General features: G+C 37.8%; 1 protein-coding gene across 3 annotated transcripts in view; it reads left to right on the top strand.

The window, feature by feature from the left end:
• The window catches only part of YIPF6 (Yip1 domain family member 6), a 29,227-nt gene extending 5,563 nt beyond the window's left edge, over window positions 1-23,664 (top strand). For all 3 annotated transcript variants that reach the window (XM_055338860.1, XM_055338861.1, XM_055338862.1), the window contains 6 exons: window positions 5,666-5,794; window positions 7,212-7,290; window positions 13,615-13,657; window positions 16,163-16,285; window positions 16,899-17,056; window positions 19,172-23,664. In XM_055338860.1, coding sequence (XP_055194835.1) covers window positions 5,666-5,794; window positions 7,212-7,290; window positions 13,615-13,657; window positions 16,163-16,285; window positions 16,899-17,056; window positions 19,172-19,290 — 651 coding nt within the window. In that variant the 3' untranslated portion in view covers window positions 19,291-23,664. The remainder of the gene's footprint in view (window positions 1-5,665; window positions 5,795-7,211; window positions 7,291-13,614; window positions 13,658-16,162; window positions 16,286-16,898; window positions 17,057-19,171) is intronic.
• The last annotated feature ends 748 nt before the right edge of the window (window positions 23,665-24,412 follow it).

The following is a 24,412-nucleotide window of genomic DNA, read 5'->3' as shown; positions in this document are numbered from 1 at the left end:
ACTGCTTTGCCTTCCCCTAGCATTGCAGGCAGCTTGAAAACTCAAAACAGCAATCCTAGGGACGCCTTGGTGGCTCAGTGGTTAAGTGCCTGACTTCAGCTCAGGGCATGATCCTGGAGTCCCGGGATTGAGTCCCACATCAGGCTCCCTGCAGGGAGCCTGCTTCTCCCTCTGCCTATCTCTGCCTCTCTCTCTGTGTCTCTCATGAATAAATAAATGAAATCTTTAAAAAAAAAGAAACAGCAATCCTGGAGCTTGAAAGGTCAGTGTCATAGTAGTGAGAGTATGCAGTTTCAAAATGGGTGATTTACATATAAAGTGCTGACGAATATTCAGAGGGTGAAAGGATCCTTATATTTCTTCATTATGAGGTCACTGTTACAGAGCCATGTCAGTAAAGTTGTAGGAAGGCCAGTGCCAAATTACAAAGGATTAAGAGAGTGGGCAAGTGCAGAGCAATTTGATCAGGGAAGAGGAAGGGGACAAGAGTAGTTTGAGGGAATGACAGAAACAAGGAAGTGATGTATTTGAAAATTGTATTACAGAAGCTTTTAAGTATATAAATAAAGAGTGGTGTAATGAACCCTATGTACCTATCAAAATTCTGCTATTCTTTTTTTTAAAGATTTTATCTATTCATGAGAGACACAGAGAGAGGCAGAGACATAGGCAGAGGGAGAAGCAGGCTTCCTACAGGGAACTCGATATGGGACTCAATCCCAGGACCCCAGGATCATGCCCTGAACCAAAGGCAGACACTCTACCACTCAGCCACCCAGGCATCCCAAAATTCTGCTATTCTTATTTCATCTCCCCACCACATATTTTTTTCTGGAGTATGATTTTTTTAAATTTATAATCTATTTTTAATTTATTTTTAAAGTTCAAGTATAATTAACATATAGTGATATAATAGTTTCAGGTGTACAACATAGTGGTTCAACAATGCTATGCACATCTCAGTGCTCATCATGTCAGTGTACTCTTAATCCCCTTTATATTTTTCACTTATCCCCCCCCCCAACCGACCTCCCATCTTGCAACCATCTTCTCTATATTCTCTATATTTTAAGAGTCTGGGTTTTTTTTGTCTCTTTTTTTGTCATTCATTTGTTTTTGTTTCCTAAATACTACATATGAGTGAAGTAATATATGTCTTTCTCTGACTTTTTTTACTTAGCATTAAGTTACTCTCTAGATACATCCATGTTGCTGCAAATGACAAGATCTCATTTTTTTATGGCTGAATCATATTCCATTGTATATATACCACATCTTTATCCATTCATCTATCAATGGACACTTGGTATGCTTCCATGTTTCGGCTATTGTAAATAATGTTGCAATAAACCTAGGGGTGCATATATCTTTTCAAGTTAGTGTTTTCTTTTTTTAAAAAAAGATTTATTTATTTACTCATGAGAGACATAGAGAGAGAGGCAGAGACATAGGCAGAGGAAGAAGCAGGCTCCCCACAGGGAGCCAGATGTGGGACTTGATCCCAGATCCTGGGATCACGCCCTGAGCCAAAGGCAGATGCTCAACCACCGAGCCACCCAGGTGTCCCATCAAGTCAATGTTTTCATTTTCTTTAGGTAAATACCCAGTAGTGGAATTACTGGATCCTATGGTGATTCTATTTTTAATTTTTTAGGAACCTCCATACTGCTTTTCACTGTGGCTGCACTGACTTGCATTCCCACCAACAGTGCATGAGGGTTCCTTTTTCTTCGGAGTATGAATTTTTTAAGCATTTTTACTTATTTATTTACAATTGCATCCAAAAGCATAAGATACCTAGGAATAAACCTCACCAAGGAGATAAAGCATCTATACCCTAAAAACTACAGAACACTTCTGAAAGAAATTGAGGTAGACACAAAGAGATGGAAAAATATTCCATGCTCATGGATTGGAAGAATTAATAGTGTGAAAATGTCAATGCTACCCAGGGCAATTTACACACTTAATGCAATCCCTATCAAAATACCATGGACTTTCTTCAGAGAGTTGGAACAAATCATCTTAAGATTTGTGTGGCATCAGAAAGGACCCCGAACAGCCAGGGGAATATTGAAAAAGAAAACCAGAGCTGGGGGCATCACAGTGCCGGATTTCAGGTTGCACTGTAAAGCTGTATCAAGACCGTGTGGTACTGGCATAAAACCAGACACATAGATCAATGGACCAGAATAGAGTAACCAGAAATGGGCCCTCAACTCTATGGTCAACTAATACTCGATGAAGCAGGAAATACTATTTATTTATTTGAGAGAGAGTGACAGCCAGAGAGATCAAAGATGGAGAGGGAGAAGCAGACTTGCCACCAAGCAGTGAGCCTGATGTGGGATTCGATCCCAGGACCCCAAGACCATGACCCGAGCTGAAGGCGAATGCCCAACCCACTGAGCCATCCAGGCGCCGCTGGAGTATGATTTTTTAACCTGTTTATTTTTAACTAATTTTATACATACCGAAAAGTTGCAACAGAGATTTCCTACATATGCCTCCCCCAGTTTCCTCTAATATTAACACTGTGCATAACCATAGTACAATGATCAGAATCAGTAAATTAACATTGGCACAATACTATTAACTAAATCACAGATCTGGGATCCCTGGGTGGCGCAGCGGTTTGGCGCCTGCCTTTGGCCCGGGGCACGACCCTGGAGACCCAGGATCGGATCCCACGTCGGGCTTCCGGTGCCTGGAGCCTGCTTCTCCCTCTGCCTGTGTCTGCCTCTCTCTCTCTCTCTGTGACTATCATAAAACAAATAAAAAAAAAGTTTAAAAAAAATAAATCACAGATCTTACTTGAATTTTATCAGGTTTTCTACTAATGTTCCAGGATCTATCCAGGATTTCACATTGCATTGACTTGTTATTTTTCCTTAGTTCTATTCAGTCTTTAATGGTCTTGCATTGCCTTTCATGATCTGTTCTGAGTCTTTTAAGGCAAATCCTAGAAATACCACTTTTCCTGTAAATACATCAGTGTATTTCTCTAACAGGTAAGGACATTTTCTTTGCTATCACAATAACAAAACTAGTAATTCCTAGATATCATCTAATCTCTGCTCATCATCTCACAATTTTTTAAAAAGATGTGTTTTTACAATTTGTTCAAAACAGGATCCAAACAAACTCAACAAAATGCATTTGGATAATAAATCTCTTAAGTTTCTCTTAGTGTATAAATGTCCTCCTGTTTTAAATGTAATTTATTTGTTTAAATTCAGTGATTTGTCTTGTAGGATTCTTCACTTTCTGTATTTGGCTGATTGTATCCTTGTGGTATTTTTAGTATGTTCCTTTATCCACATATTTCCTTTAAACTCTAAGATACAGAGGTTTGATTGCATTCAGGTTCTTTTTTGTTGGAGGTGGAGCAAGAATAAAAAAAAAACTTAGGTGGTCCCTAAAATTAGGAATATTTGTTTTTTAACTATTTATTAAGAAAAGTTTCAGAGGCATACAAAAGTACAATGGTAAAATATACCCTCATGTACCTAACTTTCAATACTTATCAATTTATGGCCAGTCTTCTTTCTTCTATAGCCCTATCCATTTCCCTACTATACTATTTTGAAAGAAATCTCAGGCAACATGACTTGAGTAAATATTTAATGTGTATCTCTAAAAGAAAAGGAGTCTGTTTTTAAGGAACATAACCACAATGTTATTACTACATCCAAAAAATTATTAATTCCCTAGTATCAAGTATCTTGTCAGTGTTCAAATTTCCATTCATCTCCTAAATGTCATATTTTTATAATTTAAAATCTGACTCACTACCTGTTTTTAAAAATAAGGTTTTATTCATTGTTTATATCTTGTCTTTGATTGCTTTCATGCTACAGTGGTAGAGTTGAGTAGTTGCAACAGAATCTACATGGCTCTCAAAGCCCAGAACACTTACTTTTGGAGTCCTTTACAGAAAATGTTTCATGACCCCTGCTTTAGGCAATCATCTTTTAGAATCATTTAAAACAAGAAAAAATGTTTTTTGTACTTATCTTCATTTTAACCACTTCCTGGTGATCTTTTCCTGTGTAAATCAAAGTTTCCTTCTAATACCATCTTCCTGAAGATTTTTATTTAACATTTCTTGTAGTGCATGCCTCAGCATTTGCTTGTCTAAAAAAAAGTCTTTATTTTGCCTTCATTTTTGATAGCTTCTTTTACTGGACTTAGAATTATAGGTTACAGGGTTGTTGTTTTTTTGTTTTGTTTTGTTTTGTTTTTGCAGCATTCTAAAGGTGCTTCCATTTTCTTCTCGCTTGGGTAGTTTTGGGTGAAATGTCTGTTATTTATCTCTGTTCCTCTGAATACAACATCTTTTGTTTCTCTAGCTACCTTCAGGGTTATAGTTTTGGTTTTCAGTAGTTTGAATGTATCCAAGTTTTGGATTTTTAATTTTGTTTTGTCTTTAGGTGTTTATCTTGAGTGGGGTTCTCTGGGTTTGGGTCTGTCATTTGATATGTTTCATTATTTTGGGAATGTGTTCAGCCATTATAAAAAATCCAAATATATTTTCAGATACATTTTCTCTCTTCTGGGATTCCAATTATATTTTCTATCTGTCTATCTATCTATATTAGACTATTTGATATTGACTTACAGCTCTTGGATGCTTATTCTGTTTTAGGTTTTGTTTGTTTTTCTAGTTTTATTGAGATATAATTGGCATTATAATACTGTATAAGTTTAAGGTATACAATGATTTGATACATATATTTTTTTCTTTCTAAAATTTTCTTTTTATTTTAGTCCAGATAATTTTGACTGGCCTATTACTGATTTCTTTTTTTGGCTGTGTTGAATCTACAGATACAGCTGTCAAAGGCATTATTCATCTGTTAAACTGTGTTCATTTACTTCTGACATTATCATTTGACTTTATACTTTCCATATCTTTGTAGAAATTCACCATGATTTGTGCAGCATACTATCTTGTATTTTATTTACCTGCAACTGCTACCATTTAAATATTGTGCCTGTTGGGCCAAAATCCATGAGAAGGGATTGCTTTTGTTTTCTTAGGAATTTGAAGATTTCAACGTTTTAGTTACAATAATAAAATTTGGCAGATGAACATAAGAGTTTATAAGCTTGCAATCTCATAACACTTTGGAAATGTTGTTTGATCTGGTTTGCCAAGTAACCTGGTAAAAAGAGTAGAGATCAAGATTTATTTTGCTATTTCCCTGTTCTTCCCAGTTGCCCTTCAGGCTTAACATAACACTCCTTTCTAGCCAGCAGAGACCACCAGAGCCTACCAAGGAGCTGAAGAGCTACAGAATTGTGGCTGTGTAAAGATATGATTGCCAAAAGGTCACTTTCAAATAGCTTTGCAATCTTGTTAGCTTGTGCCCTGTGATGGCTGCATGCTTGAAAGAAAGCAAATATTTGAGGGCAAGAAAGTACCTATGCCATTTACTTTGTAACTTTTTTCATCATATGCCATCTCCTTCTTTAAGTGAAAAGAAACATTTGAGAATTTTAGTTGACCACATTGTTTAACATCTGGTAAACTAATACCTTACTTAAAAAACTGTGTAAAACCCTACAAAAAGACATAGTCCCTACTCACTAGAAAATGATGTCTTTGAGGAATGCTGCAGTTGATTACAGGCTTTAATTTCTTTTCCCCAACTCTTCTCAGTTTGCAGGCCTTTCCGACATATCAATCTCTCAAGACATCCCCGTGGAAGGAGAAATCACCATTCCTATGAGATCTCAAATTCGGGAATTTGACAGCTCCACATTAAATGAATCTGTTCAGAATACCATTGTAAGTAAGACTAGCTGATAGAACTCCTGTTCAGTAGCATGGGACTAAATAACTCTAGCACTTTGTAATTATTTTTGTTTGGTTCACTGATTTTCAGTAAATCTTATTTATTGAAATTTAAGATTTTCCCCTAGAGAACAATTTGGTACAACCTTCTTGGACAGCAGTTTGGCTATAATGAGTATTAAGAATTTTACAATTTTCAAATATTTTTAGCTGATAATTCTCCACATAGAGTATACAGAAATTTTTTTAAAAAATATTTTTCAAAATACAGAAAAATATGAATATACAAAGATATTTATTATAGCAGGCCTTATAATAAAGGGAAATTGAACAACAGAGAAGTTATCAGTTAAGTAAATTATGTTACATCTATATAGTGGAATACTAAACAACCATTAAAAATATATTTACAGGGATCCCTGGGTGGCGCAGCGGTTTGGCACCTGCCTTTGGCCCAGGGCGCGATCCTGGAGACCCGGGATCGAATCCCACATCAGGCTCCCGGTGCATGGAGCCTGCTTCTCCCTCTGCCTGTGTCTCTGCCTCTCTCTCTCTCTCTGTGACTATCATAAATAAATAAATAAAAATGCCCCATTTAAAAATATATATATATATATATTTACAAAGAACTGTTAATGACGTGAAGAAATTTCTAGGTGAAAAAAATTAGGACAGAATTAACTATATTTTTACAGGTTGTATTTGTATTACTACACTCTTCCTCAAATGTGTTGATTTTTTAAAGATATTTTTATTTATTCATGAGCAGGGAGTAAGGGCAGAGGGAGAGGCAGATTCCCCCCATCTGCACTGAGCAGGGAGCCTGACACAGGGCCCCATCCCAAGACTGTGAGATCATTACCTGAGCTGAAGGCATATGTTTAACCGACTGAGCTACCCAGGGTCCCCTCACATGTCTTGATTTTTTAAAATCTGGCTTCTAGGATTCTTTTATCAGTTAAGCTGGAAATGTTGGAAATTAGTTTGTTTTATATTGTGTATAATGTAGCTAGGGAGCAGGCTAATTTATGGCCCTTGGACTTCATCAGTTATGAACTGAAAGTCAGATGCCATGTTTTGCAGAGTAGATTTTAGTAGATCTATCATTTTAGGTTCTTTGAGTAACATATTGGGACAGCTATATTTCTCTTTTACAGAGCTTTAAAATTAAAACAGAATGCTGGATGTGGTAAAAAGTTAAATGTTGGCTTACGGAGTTAATAAAAAAGTTAATAGAAACACCCTGCCTTTCTGGTCTGCTTGTGTAGTGAAGGAGTTAAACTGGAGTTGTAGTTCCCAAATTCAATGAAGGACTCCCAGGTGGTTAAAATAAAAGAAATTTTAGCAAATTAATTGATGGGACTACTTGGTAACTTTGGTCATGATAATGCAAGTTGTTTATATCTTTCAGATGCGTGATCTAAAAGCTGTTGGAAAAAAGTTCATGCATGTTTTGTACCCAAGAAAAAGTAATACTCTTTTGAGAGATTGTAAGTATATGAGTTTTTTGAGGATTTGCTGTTTTTCACTGTACCTTATCATCAGTACTTTATGTAGCTAAATATCTATGATAAAAAAACTGACATTTTGCAGGATGAGAAACTATATAAATAATATGCAAATAAACATTTTGGAAGAACTTAAACATTTAGAATGGAATTTCAAAGATTGGGAAGATTTTGCTTGATATACTGTCTTCATCAATAAATATAGTCTGTATATCCTCACCTGCTATAATAGCCACTGCAAAAAATATTTCTGGAAGCTGCAAACATATAGGGACTTTATTCAACTAAAGAGCTGATAATTTAGAAGGGAAAGGCAAAATGTTTGAATGTTAAATTAGAATAACAGCTAATACCCATTAAGGATTAACAAATTAATAGTATCCTTATTGACATTTCTATTTGTAGAACTCTTAGAACTGATTTTTTTTGTTCAAGAGGTCTATCAAAACTGTTTGCAATGAATTATGTTCTTATTTAGAATTTATTATTAAAATTGTTAGACCTTTTATTTTTGTTTTCATAGTACCCTTTTTTTTATAAATTAATTTTTATTGGTGTTCAATTTACCAACATACAGAATAACACCCAGTGCTCATCCCGTCAAGTGTACCCCTCAGTGCCCGTCACCCATTCACCCCCACCCTCCACCCTCCTCCCCCTCCACCACCCCTAGTTCATTTCCCAGAGTTAGAAGTCTTTATGTTCTGTCTCCCTTTCTGATATTTCTCACACATTTCTTCTCCCTTCCCATATATTCCCTTTCGCTATTATTCATATTCCCCAAATGAATGAGAACATACACTGTTTGTCCTTCTCCGGTTACTGTGGCCAAGTTCAAAAAGGGTGTTGCCTGAGTTCTTCTCTGGGATTTTGATGGAATCTTGTCTCACATTTAGATCTTTCATCCATTTTGAGTTTATCTTTGTGTATGGTGCAAGAGAGTGGTCCAGTTTCATTCTTCTGCATGTGGATGTCCAATTTTCCCAGCACCATTTATTGAAGAGACTGTCTTTCTTCTAGTGGATCGTCTTTCCTCCTTTATCGTATATTAGTTGAGCATAAAGTTCAGGGTCCACTTCTGGGTTCTCTGTTCTGTTCCATTGATCTATATGTTTGTTTTTGTGCCAGTACCACACTGTCTTGATGAACACAGCTTTGTAGTACAACCTGAAATCTGGCATTGTGATGCCCCCAGATATGGTTTTCTTTTTTTAAAATTCCCCTGGCTGTTTGGGGTCTTTTCTGATTCCACACAAATCTTAAAATAATTTGTTCTAAGTCTCTGAAGAAAGTCCATGGTATTTTGATAGGGATTGCATTATACGTGTAAATTGCCCTGGGTAACATTGACATTTTCACAATATTAATTCTGTCAATCCATGAGCATGGAATATTTTTCCATCTCTTTGTGTCTTCCTCAATTTCTTTCAGAAGTGTTCTGTAGTTTTTAGGGTATATTTTGAGACCCATTTGAATGGTAAATGGTTCTCCAACCTTTTATTTTCAGGTTGTAGGTGTCCTTCTGTCTAAAATGAGTCTCTTGTAGACAGCAAATAGATGGGTCCTGTTTTTTTATCCAGTCTGAAACTCTGCGCCTTTTGATGGGGTCATTAAGCCCATTCACGTTCAGAGTTACTTGAACTTCTTCTTAAAGGGGAGTTTTAAGAGTCCCCCTTAAAATTTCTTGCAGAGCTGGTTTGGAGGTCACATATTCTTTCAGTTCCTGCCTGTCTTGGAAGCTCTTTATCTCTCCTTCTATTTTGAATGAGAGCCTTGCTGGATAAAGTATTCTTGGTTGCATGTTCTTCTCATTTAGGACCCTGAATATATCCTGCCAGCCCTTTCTGGCCTGCCAGGTCTCTGTGGAGAGGTCTGCTGTTACCCTAATATTCCTCCCCATGAAAGTCAGGGACTTCTTGTCTCTTGCTGCTTTAAGGATCTTCTCTTTATCTTTGGAATTTGCAAGCTTCACTATTAGATGTCGAGGTGTTGAACGGTTTTTATTGATTTTAGGGGGGGATCTCTCTATTTCCTGGATCTGAATGCCTGTTTCCCTTCCCAGATTGGGAAAGTTTTCAGCTAGGATTTGTTCAAATACATATTCTGGCCCTCTGTCCCTTTCGGCGCCCTCGGGAACCCCAATTAAACGTAGCTTTTTCTTCCTTAGAGTGTCATTTATTTGCCTTAATCTGTCTTCATGGTCCCTTAATTGATTGTCTCTTTTTTCCTCAGTTTCCCTCTTTGCCATTAACTTGTCTTCTATGTCACTCACTCGTTCTTCCACCTCGTTAACCCTCGTCGTTAGGACTTCTAGTTTGGATTGCATCTCATTCAATTGATTTTTAATTTCTGCCTGATTGGATCTAAATTCTGCAGTCATGAAGTCTCGTGAGGCCTTAATGCTTTTTTCTAGAGCCCCCAGTAGCTGTATAATAGTGCTTCTGAATTGGGTTTCTGACATTGAAGTGTAATCCAGATTTTGTAACTCTGTGGGAGAGAGGGCTGTTTCTGATTCTTTCTTTTGAAGTGAGGTTTTCCTTCTAGTCATTTTGCTCAGTGCAGAGTGGCCAAAAACAAGCTGTATTGGAACACGGGGGAGTATCACTGGTCCCTCTAGCTGGTCTTCTGGGGGAGGGGCCTGCTGCGCTGATTTTCAGGTGTTAGCACTTGGGGGAGCTGCTCTGCCCCTGCCTGCTGCAGGGCTCAGCGGGGGTTGTTTACCCCGTCGGGCCCCAGGAGGAACAGCCCCAGTGGCTATGGCAGCTCTGGAAGCCTGGATTCAGCCTCCGCAGGAACTATGGGGCTCGGGGCTCTCGGCTCTCCGTCCGCAGGGCCTGGAGGCTCCGGGGCGGGGCCGCTGATCTGCTCAGCTCGGGGCAGGAGCGTCTTCGCTGTCTCGGGCCCTCCCGGCCTCTGCCTGTCCTGGGGTAGGCCGGATCCTGGGCTGTGTCCCGGCGCCCTGTGCTCCGGGGCCTGCGCTGTTGGATTCGCGCTCCCGCCCCGCAGCTCCCTCCGCGGAGCCGCTCCCGAGCCCCTCCGAGCTGCTCCGGTCGGTCCCGCCGCCGTGCGCGCGCTGCAGCCCTTAGGGAGCTCGGCGCACTCTCCTGCGCTCGCAGGTGTCTGTCAGTGTCCCAGGGAGCCCGAGGGCATCCCCGCTCTCCTGGGTCCTGCTCCAACTCCCTGCGAGCCCCTTTCCGCCCGCCCGGGAAGGTTGGTGCAGCTCCTGCTCCTCCGGGACGGGGCCCTCCTGTCCTGGGGACACTCGCCCCGGCCTCAGCCCGGCTCCTCGCGGGGCCCCTCCCCCTCGGAGGCCTTTTGTTCCTTTATTTCTTTTTCCCCGTCTTCCTACCTTGATAGAAGCGCGGACTCTTCTCACTGTAGCATTCCAGCTGGTCTCTCTTTACATCTCAGGCCGAATTCGTAAATTTTCAGGATGGTTTGAAGGTTATCTAGGTAATTTGGTGGGGACAGGCGATTTGGGGACCCTGCTCTTCCGCCATCTTGCCCCTCCCCTTCTGTTTTCATAGTACCCTTTATCAGAAAAATTGAATCAGTTGTTTCAGAATAGTAACAATCGGGTTGTACATGAGTATACCTTCTATTTTGGCAGCATCTCAGCTATCATGTAGGGATTTCAAATATGTGGCACATGTGCCATCCATTTGTGGAGACTGGATGCAGCATCAGAATCTTTTTCAACATAATACACTGTGGGTTGGAGCTTACATGATTTGCTGCTGCTGGTATGTAGTGGAAAGAGGATGGACAGATCTGTGCTTGAATAGTGGTTCTGTCACTACCTATGTGATCTTGGATAAGACAGTTAACTTTTTTGAGGCTCAAGTTTCTTCCTCTGTTAAAGGGGAGATAATGTGTATGTGCTGATGAAGATTAGAGATAATGGCTATCAACTACCTCGCACAGCATCTGACATTTAGTAGGCACTCCATAAATGGTAGCTATTATTCCAGTGCCTTGATCTTCCTCTATACACACACATCTTTTTTAATCCTTACAACAACCTTGTGAAGTAGGAGTTACTGCTCCTGTTTTACAGACGAAGAATACAAGTCTCAGAGAAGCTGATTGTAGTCAAGAAGACACAGGCAGAATTAGAACCCAATTTTCTAGTTCATTGCCCTTTCCATTTTACCACTGCTATCTCAGATGTAAAGATATCCTTTCAACTGCTGCCATGGCTCATTCCTAAGCAAGGTTGCTTCAGTGGCAATGCAGAACCTGTGTGTTATTTTGCTGATTAGTGATGATCATTAGCTATGTCATATGTTATGGTCCATTCCCAGACCTTGTGGGGATAGATAGACAGGCTGGCACAAAAGTTAAGTCAGTCATTGCCCAAATTTGCTCTTCTACTCTGCCCTGTTAGCATAGCCCTTGGCAAAGTGGCAAGGAAGAGTTCATGACTTAAAATAAATTTTAAAAAACACAATGCAATATCACTTCACACCCAGTAGGATGGCCATTATCAAAGAAACAGAAAATAACAAGTACTGGTAAGGATGTGGAGAAATTGGAACCTTTGTGCATTGTTAGTGAGAATGTAAAATGGTGCAGCTGCTGTGCTAAACAGCATGGTGGTTCCTCAGAAAATTAAGCATAGAATTACTATATGATCCAGCAATTCCACTTCTGGGTTTATAACCAAAAACTGAAAGCAGAAACTCGAACAGTTATTTATACACTCTTGTTCATAGCAGCATTTTTCACAATAGCCAAAAAGTGAAAACAATTTCAAATGTCCATCAAGAGATAGATGGATAGATAAATTGTGGTATATATACCATGACACATACCATATACTGATGGAATATGACTCAGTTTTAAAAAGGAGGGAAATTCTGACCTATGCTGCAACATGGATGAGCTGTGAAGACATTATGCTAAGGAAAATAAGCCAGTCACAAAAGGACATATATTTTTTCACTTATATTAGGTCCCTAAAGTAGTTGAATTGATAGTAAAATGATGATTGCCAGAGGCTAAGTTGGGAATGGGAGTTATTATTTCATGGGTTGTAGTTTTAGTTTAAGAAGATGAAAAAGTTCTGGAGATGGATGATATGAAGGTTGTACAACAATGAATGTACTCAAACCTGTACACTTAAAAGTGACTAAAATGGTAAAATTTGTGTTTTATATATAGATATATACATATGTCTATATATATATAGATTATTATATATAATTATATATATAATAAGGAAAGTTTTAAAATACTGTTATAGATTTTTTATGAATTAAAAAACTGCAGTGTATTTTTTAAAAGTCAGTGTATTAATGTCAGTTGTACTTGAATTCACTTTTTTAGTTGATAAGCTCAAAAATTGAATAAGAAAAACAATATTTTATCAGAGTGGTAGGATTATGATTTTTCTTTATATCTTTTCCAAACTTTCCACTGTAGCATCAAAATGATGTATATAATGTGAAACATATTTAGGTATGAATATATACATACTTCTTTAAAATTACGTACATATGAGGGTAAAGTTAGAAATGGTATATGTATCTTTTTTTCATATTAGTCGAGGAAGGTAATTTTGCTGTAAGCTGTATGTTACTAAACTGTTGGCTGATTAATTTACCTAACAGCTATTAATTGAGAACCACTGTGCTTAGACCTGATATTGGCAGAGCCTTTTATACTTTTCAGAAAGCTTTCATGTTATTTGCTAAGGTTTAACCTTATGAAATTACTGATATTGGCCTGTTTTTTCACCTTGAAGAACAGCAATTCCCATACTAGTTCAATGTAAGGATTATAAAAGAGAAGCAGTATTGCAGAGTAGAAAGAAACTAGAAGTAGGAATCAGAAGACCAAGGTTCTGGTCCCACCTCCACACCTATTTATATAAACTTGGGGAAGTCATTTCCTTCTCAAATTCATTTCTCATATTCTTGATGTGAGCCTGATTATACTTGCCTTGTCTAGTGAAGTCTCACTTTGGTTGAGTGACTTGGCTCTAGTCTTTCTGAGGGGGGGTACCTAAGTATTTTGACCCCTGACTCATTGGTCTTTATAGCATACTGGAATGTGGCTTAGTAGATAGAAGAGGGATGAGTTATGGGATATGAAGGCAACAAAATTGAAAGGATCTATGAAGAAGGACATTCAGAATCGGGGACCAGGGAGGACAGGAAGAGGAGTAGGAGAGGTGGGAACACTTGGGCAGGCAGAAAGGTAGATATCTGAATTCCAAGAGTGGAAGAGGTAGATACTGGAATAAAGATAGAAAATACTACCTGATTGTTTCTTAACAGTCTTCTGTCTTTTCTTGCTTTTTAGGGGACTTATGGGGCCCTTTGATCCTTTGTGTGACACTGGCATTGTGAGTACTTACATCTCCTTCCTTTGTCATTTGAGATAGACTATACTTTTTTGTGTGGAGTTTCAAAACTGAGGGAAATTTTGATTATTTCATGTAGGACTTCTATGACATATTGTACTCCTTATGATTTAATTCTAAAAAGTCAAATAGGTTTTCACATCAATTCAAAGAGTGATGGAATTAAAGATGTGAAAACTATGCTCCTCTCTGTTTGCCAATAACTTCTAGCCTGTTTTAGCCATTTCTTTTGAACTGACATTTGTTTACTCTCATGCACTTCCCCATCATTAAATTAAATATCTATAGGTTTAAGCACTGTTGATTTGCAGACATAATTCTTTTAAAATCTTAATAATAATATGAATGAGAATAAATTAGAAAGAGTAGAAGTGGTAGAGTTCAAAGCAAGATCATGTTTCAAAGTGTTAGGCTTTCCTTATTATTGTACATAAAGGGAGAGGACAGAAGAGCGAAGTTCCATTGGAGAGGGGAATATAACCATTGGTAGTGTGGAAAAAATACTGCATTAGGATTCAGTTCTGGGTTCTCATCCTGACTGTCCTATCAGCAAAGTGATTTTGGGCTACTTAGAACCAAAATGTATATAATGATTTTTCCCAGTTTACAGAAAACTTTTAAATACCTTCTCTTTATTGTGTCCTCATAAAAAGAATATTATTTTGACAAACAAGTTTAGGTTCAAAGAGAATGAGGACTGAACCAAGATCACACAATTAGTGGTAGACCTGGAATTCAACCTCAGGTTTTCTTGACCGCCCATTCTCTTCTTCTGTGGTTATTATATATCTCTTCCCACCTAACCCCCGTGGGTCTCCTCTTCCATTATCTATACAAGGAGATGGCTGAGGAACCCTTCCAGTCTTGACCTTTTATGATTCTAAATTCAAAAAAATTTTAAATGTCTTCTCTACCCATTTTTTAATGTAAATTAAGTGTGTGGTAATTTAGGTAATAACATAGAGTGCTGTTTCTTATACCTTTAATAATCACATCAAGGACAATACTCCAGTGCCTTGATAGGCAGGTTTATATTAGAATCACTGAGTATATACATTTTTTAGTTTTAAAAGATTAACATTAGAAATTATGTAGTTTAACCTAATTTATTTGCAGAGAAGAAAACTGGAGTCCCAAGACATCAAGTGATATACTCTAGTTTATACACCTAGTATAACAACTAGGATCATTTTCTGGATCTTCTGCCTTGGAGGCCTGTTAATGTTTTCCCATCACACCATGCGGAAGCAATAGAGATTCCAGACAACAAGTGATGTGTGCCAGCATTCCTTGCATTGGATTCTCAGAACTCGGAATGGACTATGTACAACTAGAGAATACACAAGTCTGTCCTGGCAAACAGCATAGTAGGACAAGACTTACTTTGGAACTCCTCTATACTATGCAATAAAAAGAGGTTGTGAGCTTGGTGTTGCTTATTATTTTTCTGGAAAAAGTTATACTCAGCCCAAGTGTTCTCTCCACAATTTAAAACAGTTTATGTCTGTAAACTTCTTAGACCAAGAGAGGATATTTAACTGACTGTTCAACTACTCCATTTTAAAGCAAAGTCTTTTAGTAATCCTCTCTATATTTTGATTCAAAACAATCAACTAAATAGGTTTATAACAGTTTCCATTTTGAAATGTCAGAATTAGGAGCACCTGGGTAGCCCAGTCAGTTAAGTGTCTGCCTTTGGCTCAAGTCATGATCCTGGGATCCTGGGATTGACCCACATTGAGCTCCCTGCTCAGTAGGCAAGCTATTTCTCCCTCTCCCTGTACACACCCCACCCTTGCACCTGCTTGTGCTCTGTCTCTCCCTCTGCTCTCTGTCTCTTAAATAAGTCAATAAAATCTGTAAAAGTTAAAGAAGTTAAAATAATAAATGTCAGAACTAAAGCCTTAACCAAAGGACTACAAATACAAATGTATCTAAGGCCTAGAGAAGTAACCTAAATCTATACATTGTGATTTGGTGACCTGAAGCCCCTTGTGAAGGAACCTGCTGCTATGTCATTCAGCTGCTCCCAATTGTTGCCATGTAGGAATGTAATGTAGGCCCAGTGTTAGAAATTCTTCAGGTTTTTAAAGAAAATCCAGAAATACATACTTTTAGGTAAAACTTCCCAATTTTAAAATACTGTCATTGGAACTTAAACCCATTTTAAGTCTTGTCCAACCTCATGTCTGTGAGCCACATTTGGCCCTTCAGTTTATAACCTCTGCTTAACCATAAAGGTCTTCAGTAATTTTTTTACACATCCCAACAAGGCCAAATGAAATGACCCTTGTAGTCCTGAGGCATTTGGAATTGGAAATAAGGGAGTCTTGCCAAATACTTCTGGTATTTTGCTTTCTTTCATACAACCTACATATTACAGATCTTCAGGTAAAGTTTAGGACAGGTCCCTGATTCAAAATTTGCCTTAACTTTATTGCTCTAAATAAAAGATAAAGTAATTCTCATGCCATTTCCTTGTCACAGAATGCTTCAAAGCTCTGTAGATAGTGAAAAGGATGGAGGACCCCAGTTTGCAGAAGTGTTTGTCATTGTCTGGTTTGGTGCTGTTACCATCACCCTCAACTCAAAACTTCTTGGAGGAAACATGTGAGTATTATTAAAATGTACTTTGTCCCTTGCCATGTAGCATATCTTAGATTTTTAGGAAAGTCTGGCTAGTTAGGTATTTTAAATGAGGGCTAAAGAGAAAGTTCTTTTAAACCCAATGAACAAGATAACCTAGTTTAACTTTCCTTAAATTATCTAGGGTCCTTTGATAAGCTTCATATGCTCTCTCCAGCTCCTAAAATTGTATGGAGACTTTTTTTGTGTTAAAAGATTATGTCTGTCTTGCAGAAGAATTGGTCCATAGCTTTCAACAAAATCTCAAATAGGTCTTTAAACTAGAAAAGATTAAGAACCACTGTTTTAGAGGTTTAGTGGGAGAAGGAAGTCTCTAGGAATTTGAGTAGATCCTCTGGTATCCTAGATGATGGACACTAAAGGAGTTTGAGAGGAAAGGAGGAAGAGTATGGGGAAGGAAAAATTAAAGCATGTGCTTAATACAGAAGCCTAGCCTCATAAAATCAATGTTAGAATATAGGTATTATGTATTTGGAGGAAAGAAACAAACCACGATATAGAGAAATCTATATAGAGAAACTATCATGATACAGATCAACTATATTTAAGATCTTTATGGATGTATGTTATTTTTTAGATCTTTTTTTCAGAGCCTCTGTGTGCTGGGTTACTGTATACTTCCCTTGACAGTGGCAATGCTGGTTTGCCGGTTGGTGCTTTTGGCCGAGCCAGGACCAGTCAACTTCATGGTCCGACTTTTTGTTGTGATTGTGATGTTTGCCTGGTCTATAGTAGGTAAGGACATACTTGTGTCTACAATACATATAGCAAAGCAGATAAAAGCATGAGTTAGAGGGGCATTTGAGTGTGGTTGAGTGTCTGCCTTTGGCTCGGGTCGTGATCCTGGGATCCTGGGATTGAGTCCTGCATCGGGCTCCCAGCAGGGGAGCTTGCTTCTCCCTCTGCCTATGTTTCTGCCTCTCTCTGTGTGTCTCTCATGAATAAATAAATAAGTCTTTTAAGAAAAAAACATGAGTTAGAGATGAAGACCAGATGAGGTGCAGTGTAATTCCTAACATAGGCAATGATAGGGATGATGTCTATCTTACTTGAGTTGGATATCTGGACTTCTGAGATGGACAGCCATATCCTTTCTTTTTTATTCTTAAATAATGGATAGCGTTGGGAAAGGAGATTATATCAGACCTAGCTGAGATCCTAGCATATAGGAGGCATAGGTGATGTGAGAAATGGCTTGGGTCTTTTCCTGAGAAATTAATCATGATAAGAATAGTAGCCAGAATTTACAGGTTGCTTTTTATAGACCAAGAACTATCATGAGTGCTTTATATGTATTATCTCACTTAACCCTCACAACAACTCTAAGAAATAAAAACTAGTATATTAGTCCCATTTTTACAGATAAGAAACAAACCCAATGAGATTAAGCAACTTGCCCTAGGACACATAACTAGTGAATAGGGGGATTGAGTTTCAAACCCAAGCGTATCTCATTTACAGATCTGTTTAGAACTGTATTATACCACCTCCCAATATAGGCTTTTAGGAATCATTATATAGTACTTTTCTGCTTCAGTAGAAAATTCTGCCAAAGGTTAGGAAGCGCCCATAGCAGCAGCAGTGAATGCTGTGTGCTTATTGTTGTTGCATTCCTAAAATTCTCTTAGAATTCTACCTTCAACTAGAACTGTTCACAGTTTCTTGTTTCATGGGATAGAAAGGCTGCCTAATATTTTTAAGTGCATTATCATATCTTTGCTCTGGAACATGGTTAAAATCCAAGAAGTAATATAAAAATAAGGTCTGAGAATGCCAGAATTGACATTACAAAGACTGTGTGTTAAGCTCAAATGCTTTACCCATGGGACAACCCCTCAATCCCTTACTTAGAGTCTGATAATTTACCATACTTGTAGTTCTAAATATCCAGTGTCCAGGCTCAGCAGTTTGGAAAGTAGAATCTTAGAAGAGAGAGAGAATGTCTCCTATAAGCATTCCATTTTTTTTAAATTTCAGCAGATATTTTTTTTTAAAATTTTTTTTATTTATTTATGACAGTCACAGAGAGAGAGAGAGAGGCAGAGACACAGGCAGAGGGAGAAGCAGGCTCCATGCACCGGGAGCCTGATGTGGGATTCGATCCCGGGTCTCCAGGATCGCGCCCTGGGCCAAAGACCGGCGCTAAACCACTGCGCCACCCAGGGATCCCTCAGCAGATATTTCTTAAGCACAAACTATGTATCAGGCATTGTACTAGGCATGGTCTCTGTCCTCAGAGTTTGTAACTTAATGGAGCAGCCAGACATGTAAACACTTAAAGGCAATAGGCATCCCAGGTGGGAGATGGAAGTCCATGCAGGATATGGTAGGGACATGGAGGAGGTAAGTGGGCAGTTCTGCCTGGGGTGGCAGGATATGAGATGGTTGTTCAGGAAAGATTGCCTGTAAATGGTGATCACTGATGAGTAGATGAGTCTCATTTCCTGGATGGCATCTAAAATAGCTGATAACTTAATAATGAGAACAATTACTCTAAAAGCACAGCAGTAGGAGGCCATTTGCCATAGGAGCAACTTGCCTTATATATCTTCTACATCTTTCTCAGCACATTCAGGTTAGTAACTTTTCAGAAAAGGGTAGGAAGCCCGTTTTAGAAGGATTTTCATGTGAAATGGTTGAAAACTTTCAAAGGTTCATATTGGAAACAAGTAGCTCTCAACTATCTAGAAAACTATGCTAATGCCTTTTTCTCTGAAGAGCACAAATATAACTGAACTTTTAGTATAATTCTGTGTTCCAGACTATGCCGAGCACATTAAAATGTAGTAAATATTGGTGCTTGTAACAATCTTATTTATTAAAGATTCCATTTTGTTTTGTTTTGTTTAGCCTCTACAGCTTTTCTTGCTGATAGCCAGCCTCCAAACCGGAAAGCCCTGGCCATTTATCCCATTTTCTTGTTCTATTTTGTCATCAGTTGGATGATTCTCACCTTCACTCCTCAGTAAATCAGGAAATGCAAATTAAAAACCTGTGAATTGAAAGCTCATCTGAAAGATACAGCTAACCATGGAACTTTCCCTCTGGCCCTCTTTTGTCTAATTTTGGAGGTATTTGGTATGTGAGGAGATTAAAAGGGAACCTTAAAGTACCACACTGCTTATATAAGGAACCCATGTTTGAAAGGCTGTCCTTTGCCTCTTGATGTTATTTCTTTAAAATACATAGTATATGCAGTATAGTGCTGCGTTAAGGCATGATAGGGTCACTGCGGCCCATTTGAGTGACAACCAATGATTTGGGAAGCACATAGATACATTCTGCAAGTTGAGTGGAATTAGCAACTGTATTTTCAGTTTTGAGATTACCAGTTCAAGTGCAGCTCTTAAACACATTGCCTTATGACTATTAGAATATGCCTGTCTTTTCGTAAATAAGAATGGGTAGTCTATCCATTTTGTTTTATTTCTTTCGTAGGCTTAAAAGATAATGACTGAGATTGGGAAGTGGGTTCATAATTGGGGAGGAGAAAACATGTGTTTGCCGGTATTCAGATTTTGACTAGAGAAAATTCTGCACATGTTGCTTCTTCAAAAAGCAAAGGACTTCTAGAGAATCCACTTCTTTAGTGTTTCTATATAGTCCCCTTTCCGCCATGCTTATTCACAGCACTTCAATGACACTCCAGTTTTTAATCTTACTCCCTAGCTCTGAATATGCAAGCTGTTAGCAGTCAGTATGTAATTTTCCTTTCATTAAAGCTCTCAGTGGACCAGCAATTGAACTTATCCAAGTGGAAGACCTCAGAAAATTAGATTGGTAGGTTCTTAACGCATATTACGCATATTATCATTTGGGCACTTCCTTCTTCTTAAGGGTAGAATGAGGCAGTTTTGGATACAGCATAGCTCTAAGGAATTCTTCATTATTCTGTGTAGTTTGGCTTCTAACTACAAAGTAAAGCCAAATCAGAAGCCTGCATTTAACCATGTGAACTTTAGTGTTCTGGTGGCCGGTTCACAGAACAACTAGATGCTTAGAGCATGACAGGATGACATGGGTTTACAGCTGCCACCTTTTCATAGTGGGCTTAGCAGTTTTTTCATTAGGTGTGCTTTTTGGGTTGGGGAATAGTAATTTATTTTCTTGCTTTTAGACTTTATTCATAAAGCTACTTAGCTCTTTTTTAAACAAGTACCTTTTTTTGCACATGTGCACCTACTTGTGTTCTCAGCTATTTATATACATAAGTGTGAAAGCTTTTTGGGGAGCTGATTATCTGGAAAGGCTGATTCTAAGCTAAACAGGGCTCCTTTAAGGTAATATGAGCTACTGCCTTCTATAAATTGCAGATGGAAGAAATCTTAATAATCAAAAGATTAGGAGTCAGGCAGAAAACATTCACTGTATATACAGTTACTTATCAAGATAGGAATTTATTCCACAGTTTTTCTTTATCATGGAATCTAAATATTTATTCATTTTGTATCTAAAGACTATCTACCCATAGATATATAATTTAAAAACATATTTTCTCCATTCCCAAATTAACCAAGAACACTACTAGGACAAATGGGTTCTTGGCGTGATACTAAATTACTAAGCATTACAAAGTTGGTCCCCTCTGTCCCAGCATTCCAAAGATTTTGGTTATGTATTTGTATTTATTTCAATTTCCCTTCTAAATTTTAAAATAAACCTGGTGAGCACAAAGCCAATTTTCCAGTCTTGAATTGGTAAAGACAATATTTTGAAACTGGTTCTGATTTTGAAATTGGTCCTTAAGATGTCATCCATTTCGATTGCCTAAATTTTCCTAACATCATATTAAAAACATCTCTCTTCCAAAGTTTTTCATAATCTGTCCCGATGGTTATAGTGTAAAATTAAAGAAATGATCATGTTTCTCAAAAGGGAATTGCCTACTGAATTTTACTCAGGCTAAATATTTTGGTCAGAAATTTTTAAGGCTACAACTGGGGTGGGAGTTATGTGGGTGGGGGGAGGGGTTATTATATTGGGTGTTAAGGCAATTAATTGTTGCTCTCCGGTGACTTAAGGAATGGTTTCATTTCATTTAAATGAAGATGCGTAAAATGGAGATTATCTTTCTGAAAATGAATGGTCAGTTTTATGGTATAAATGATTATTTTTTAATATATGCAAAAAAAAAAGGTCTTCTGTGGCAGAAGACCTGATTTTCTGGAAGTTGTAACCCTCAACACAACTTTCCCTGCAAAAGCACATGGCTAATTATAGAATAAAGACTAGAAGAGAAGGGGATTTTAACAAAGGAAACCCTGTCCCAGGAATTGGGAAGTTTCATGCTTTAGATGAAACTCAAGTGTGTGAGCATCATGTCCAAATGTGGTGCATCACTACTGTCATGGCTTATCATTTGCTGCTCAAACTTCTGAGATTGAGCCTCCATTGTCACATTCTTTAGCAATAGGAAAGGTGAAGACTGGATGTAATTGTTATTCAGATTATAAAAACTCAACTGATGCAGACATTCTTGAATGTGCAGTGTAGTCTTAAATGTCAACCATTAATTGTCAAGTCATTTGCCTGGTAGGAATCTTATTACTCGAGTTAAATTGGATCTTTTTTATTATGATGGGGTTTTTCTGTTGTTGCTCAAGGGGGGCTTGACACAGGACATAGGACCGGTCAGCATTTTACTGTTTACTATATTTGTCTTTTTATAACTATCTCCCAGATGTGATTAGAAGGCTAGCAAGACTGTATTTGACGATTTAATTGTATACTTCTTATAATCTAACTACGTATTGTACCTGGAGTTCCTGTTTATTCCTGAAGATGAAAATGAAAATCTTTTGTCATTTTAAATTTGGGTGACATCAAGTCATTAAATTTATCTAAATACCATAATGATATGATCAGACATCTGTTGCATGAGTGGCTTTATTCTGGAGTAAAATACTGAAATTGTTATTCTTAATTAGACTGTTAATTTCTGAGACAATTTGGATAGAAATAAATGTATGAATGTTAATTCATGTATGTAAATTAGAAGTACTTTTCTAGATTCTGTGGGCTTTTATTGAAAATAAAGAATTTTTAGGGATTTACTCAGGCCATAGGATGGCCAACTAATAATAATGACAATAATATTACTACTAATAATGGCTAACACTTATTGGGCACTTATATTGTGCCAGGCAATATTCTATTTTTTTAGGAATTTTTATAACAGCTTTACTGAGACATACTTTACCATAAAATTCACCTTTTTAAAGTGACATACAATTAAGTGATTTTTCAGTATATTCACATAATTGTGTAATTTTCACTACTATCTCATTTTAGAACATTATCACATCACAATAAAATCCCATATCCAGTAGCATCATTTTCTTTCCCCCTTCTCCCAGCCTCTGGCAACCACCAATTTTCTTTCTGTCTCTATTGATTTGGCCAGGCACTGTTCTTAAGTGCTTTTTATGTATCTCTTCTAATCCTTAAAAAAAGTGCTACAATTCTCATTTTACAAGTAGAAAATTGAGTCACAGAAAGGGTAAGTAAATTGCCCAAGGTCACACAGTAAATTGATTTAAAATAGGAAAACACTGTAGATGGGAGTAGGACACAGTTCTGAATTACATTGCTATGTTCATTAAATGAATGTACCCCTTTCCCAGCGTACACTCCTGTCATTAAGATTACACCCTATGAATTGACTGGAGATAGATAACTCTCTCTCTTTTTTTTAACCTGAGTAATAGAACAGTATATTAGCATGTGGAAAAAAACACAAGAGCAGTTGTACATGAAAGAGTTAGGTTTGCTGTCCTCCCCCACCTTGAGCCCCTTTTCTCTCCTTATCCTCCACCCAACACACACACACACACACACACACACACACACACATACACACCCCTTGCCTTTTTCCCAAAGTCTTAAGAGTCAAGTGACTTCTGCCTCTTTCATTTTAATTCTCCCAGAGGGATGGTTAATGCATCAAAATTTAACCTGTTTATTCAGATGTTTGTAGTCAGGGGTTGCATCTAGTCACTTATAATATCAGTTATATTTCTAAGACCTCAGAGACCAGTAGTGTGAGAATAAAATCCTTTTTTACTTGGGTTAGATTAGATGGGGTAAATATGAGAGTAAGGGCTTTGCCTTAATGAGTCGGTGGTTCCGCTGGTAGGAAGTGACCACACACTGCTCTTGTTCACTCTGTTCTGTTTATTTCAGAGCCATTGTACTCTATGCCATCACTGCTGGTAATTTCTTGGTCCTCTTCAGTACTCCATTGTAATCCTGATCTTTCCTGTAAATAATGAACCTGTGGAAAGAATAAATCTGTAAAATGATTTGTGAATGTTAAATGTGCAAATAAAAACACTGGAAACGGGGATTTTGTATGTGCCTATTCTTGAGCTGAAAGACACAGATATTTGCTGCATACTGTTTTCAGATGTGATATATTGTCACCAGACAATTTCGAATGCTGTGTAGACAATCCTACACAATCCTGTATAGGCAGCAAGTTAGAAAGGGAAATCACATTCACTGAGCAAATAATATATACTGTTATGTTAGCTACTTTATAAACAGTATCTCCTCTAATCAAAGCAGCCTTTTGAAGTTGGTGGTATTATCTCAAAGTTTTGGAGCCTGGAAAATTGGGGAGGTTAAATAAATTGCCCAAAATACAGTGAGTGGTGCGACGAGGGTTCAAACTCAGGTTTTATGACTCCATAGTCTTCTATATTAATTCTTTGGCAAACTAAAATCCTACCTACCCACTTTAAATAAGCTACATCAATCAGGTAGCTTAATAATATGGTGGGGAAACTGGGTTTTCACCCATCTGCTGGGGACTATACTAATTTCTGCCTTCAGTTTATGATCTACTTGGAGAAACCAAATTCCTTACCATCCCTACACACTAATAGTTGAAATGCATTGTGGTTCTTATTTTTGGTACCACATAAGACCTCAGAATGGTCAGTAAGTACAGGAGACAGCCTTTGAAGTATGGGAAGAATTTGTATCATCCAACAGGAGAAAGGGGCGTTCCAGATGGTAGAGAATACTTATGAACAAAGGTGAGGGGAGCAGGCAAGTCTAAAGCTATCTGTGTGCACATGTGCAAGTATG

This window comes from Nyctereutes procyonoides, unplaced genomic scaffold (genome assembly GCF_905146905.1).
Source record: "Nyctereutes procyonoides isolate TBG_1078 unplaced genomic scaffold, NYPRO_anot_genome, whole genome shotgun sequence".
In the NCBI taxonomy this organism is placed as follows: Eukaryota; Metazoa; Chordata; class Mammalia; order Carnivora; family Canidae; genus Nyctereutes; species Nyctereutes procyonoides.
This window is presented reverse-complemented; position numbering and strand designations above follow the sequence as displayed.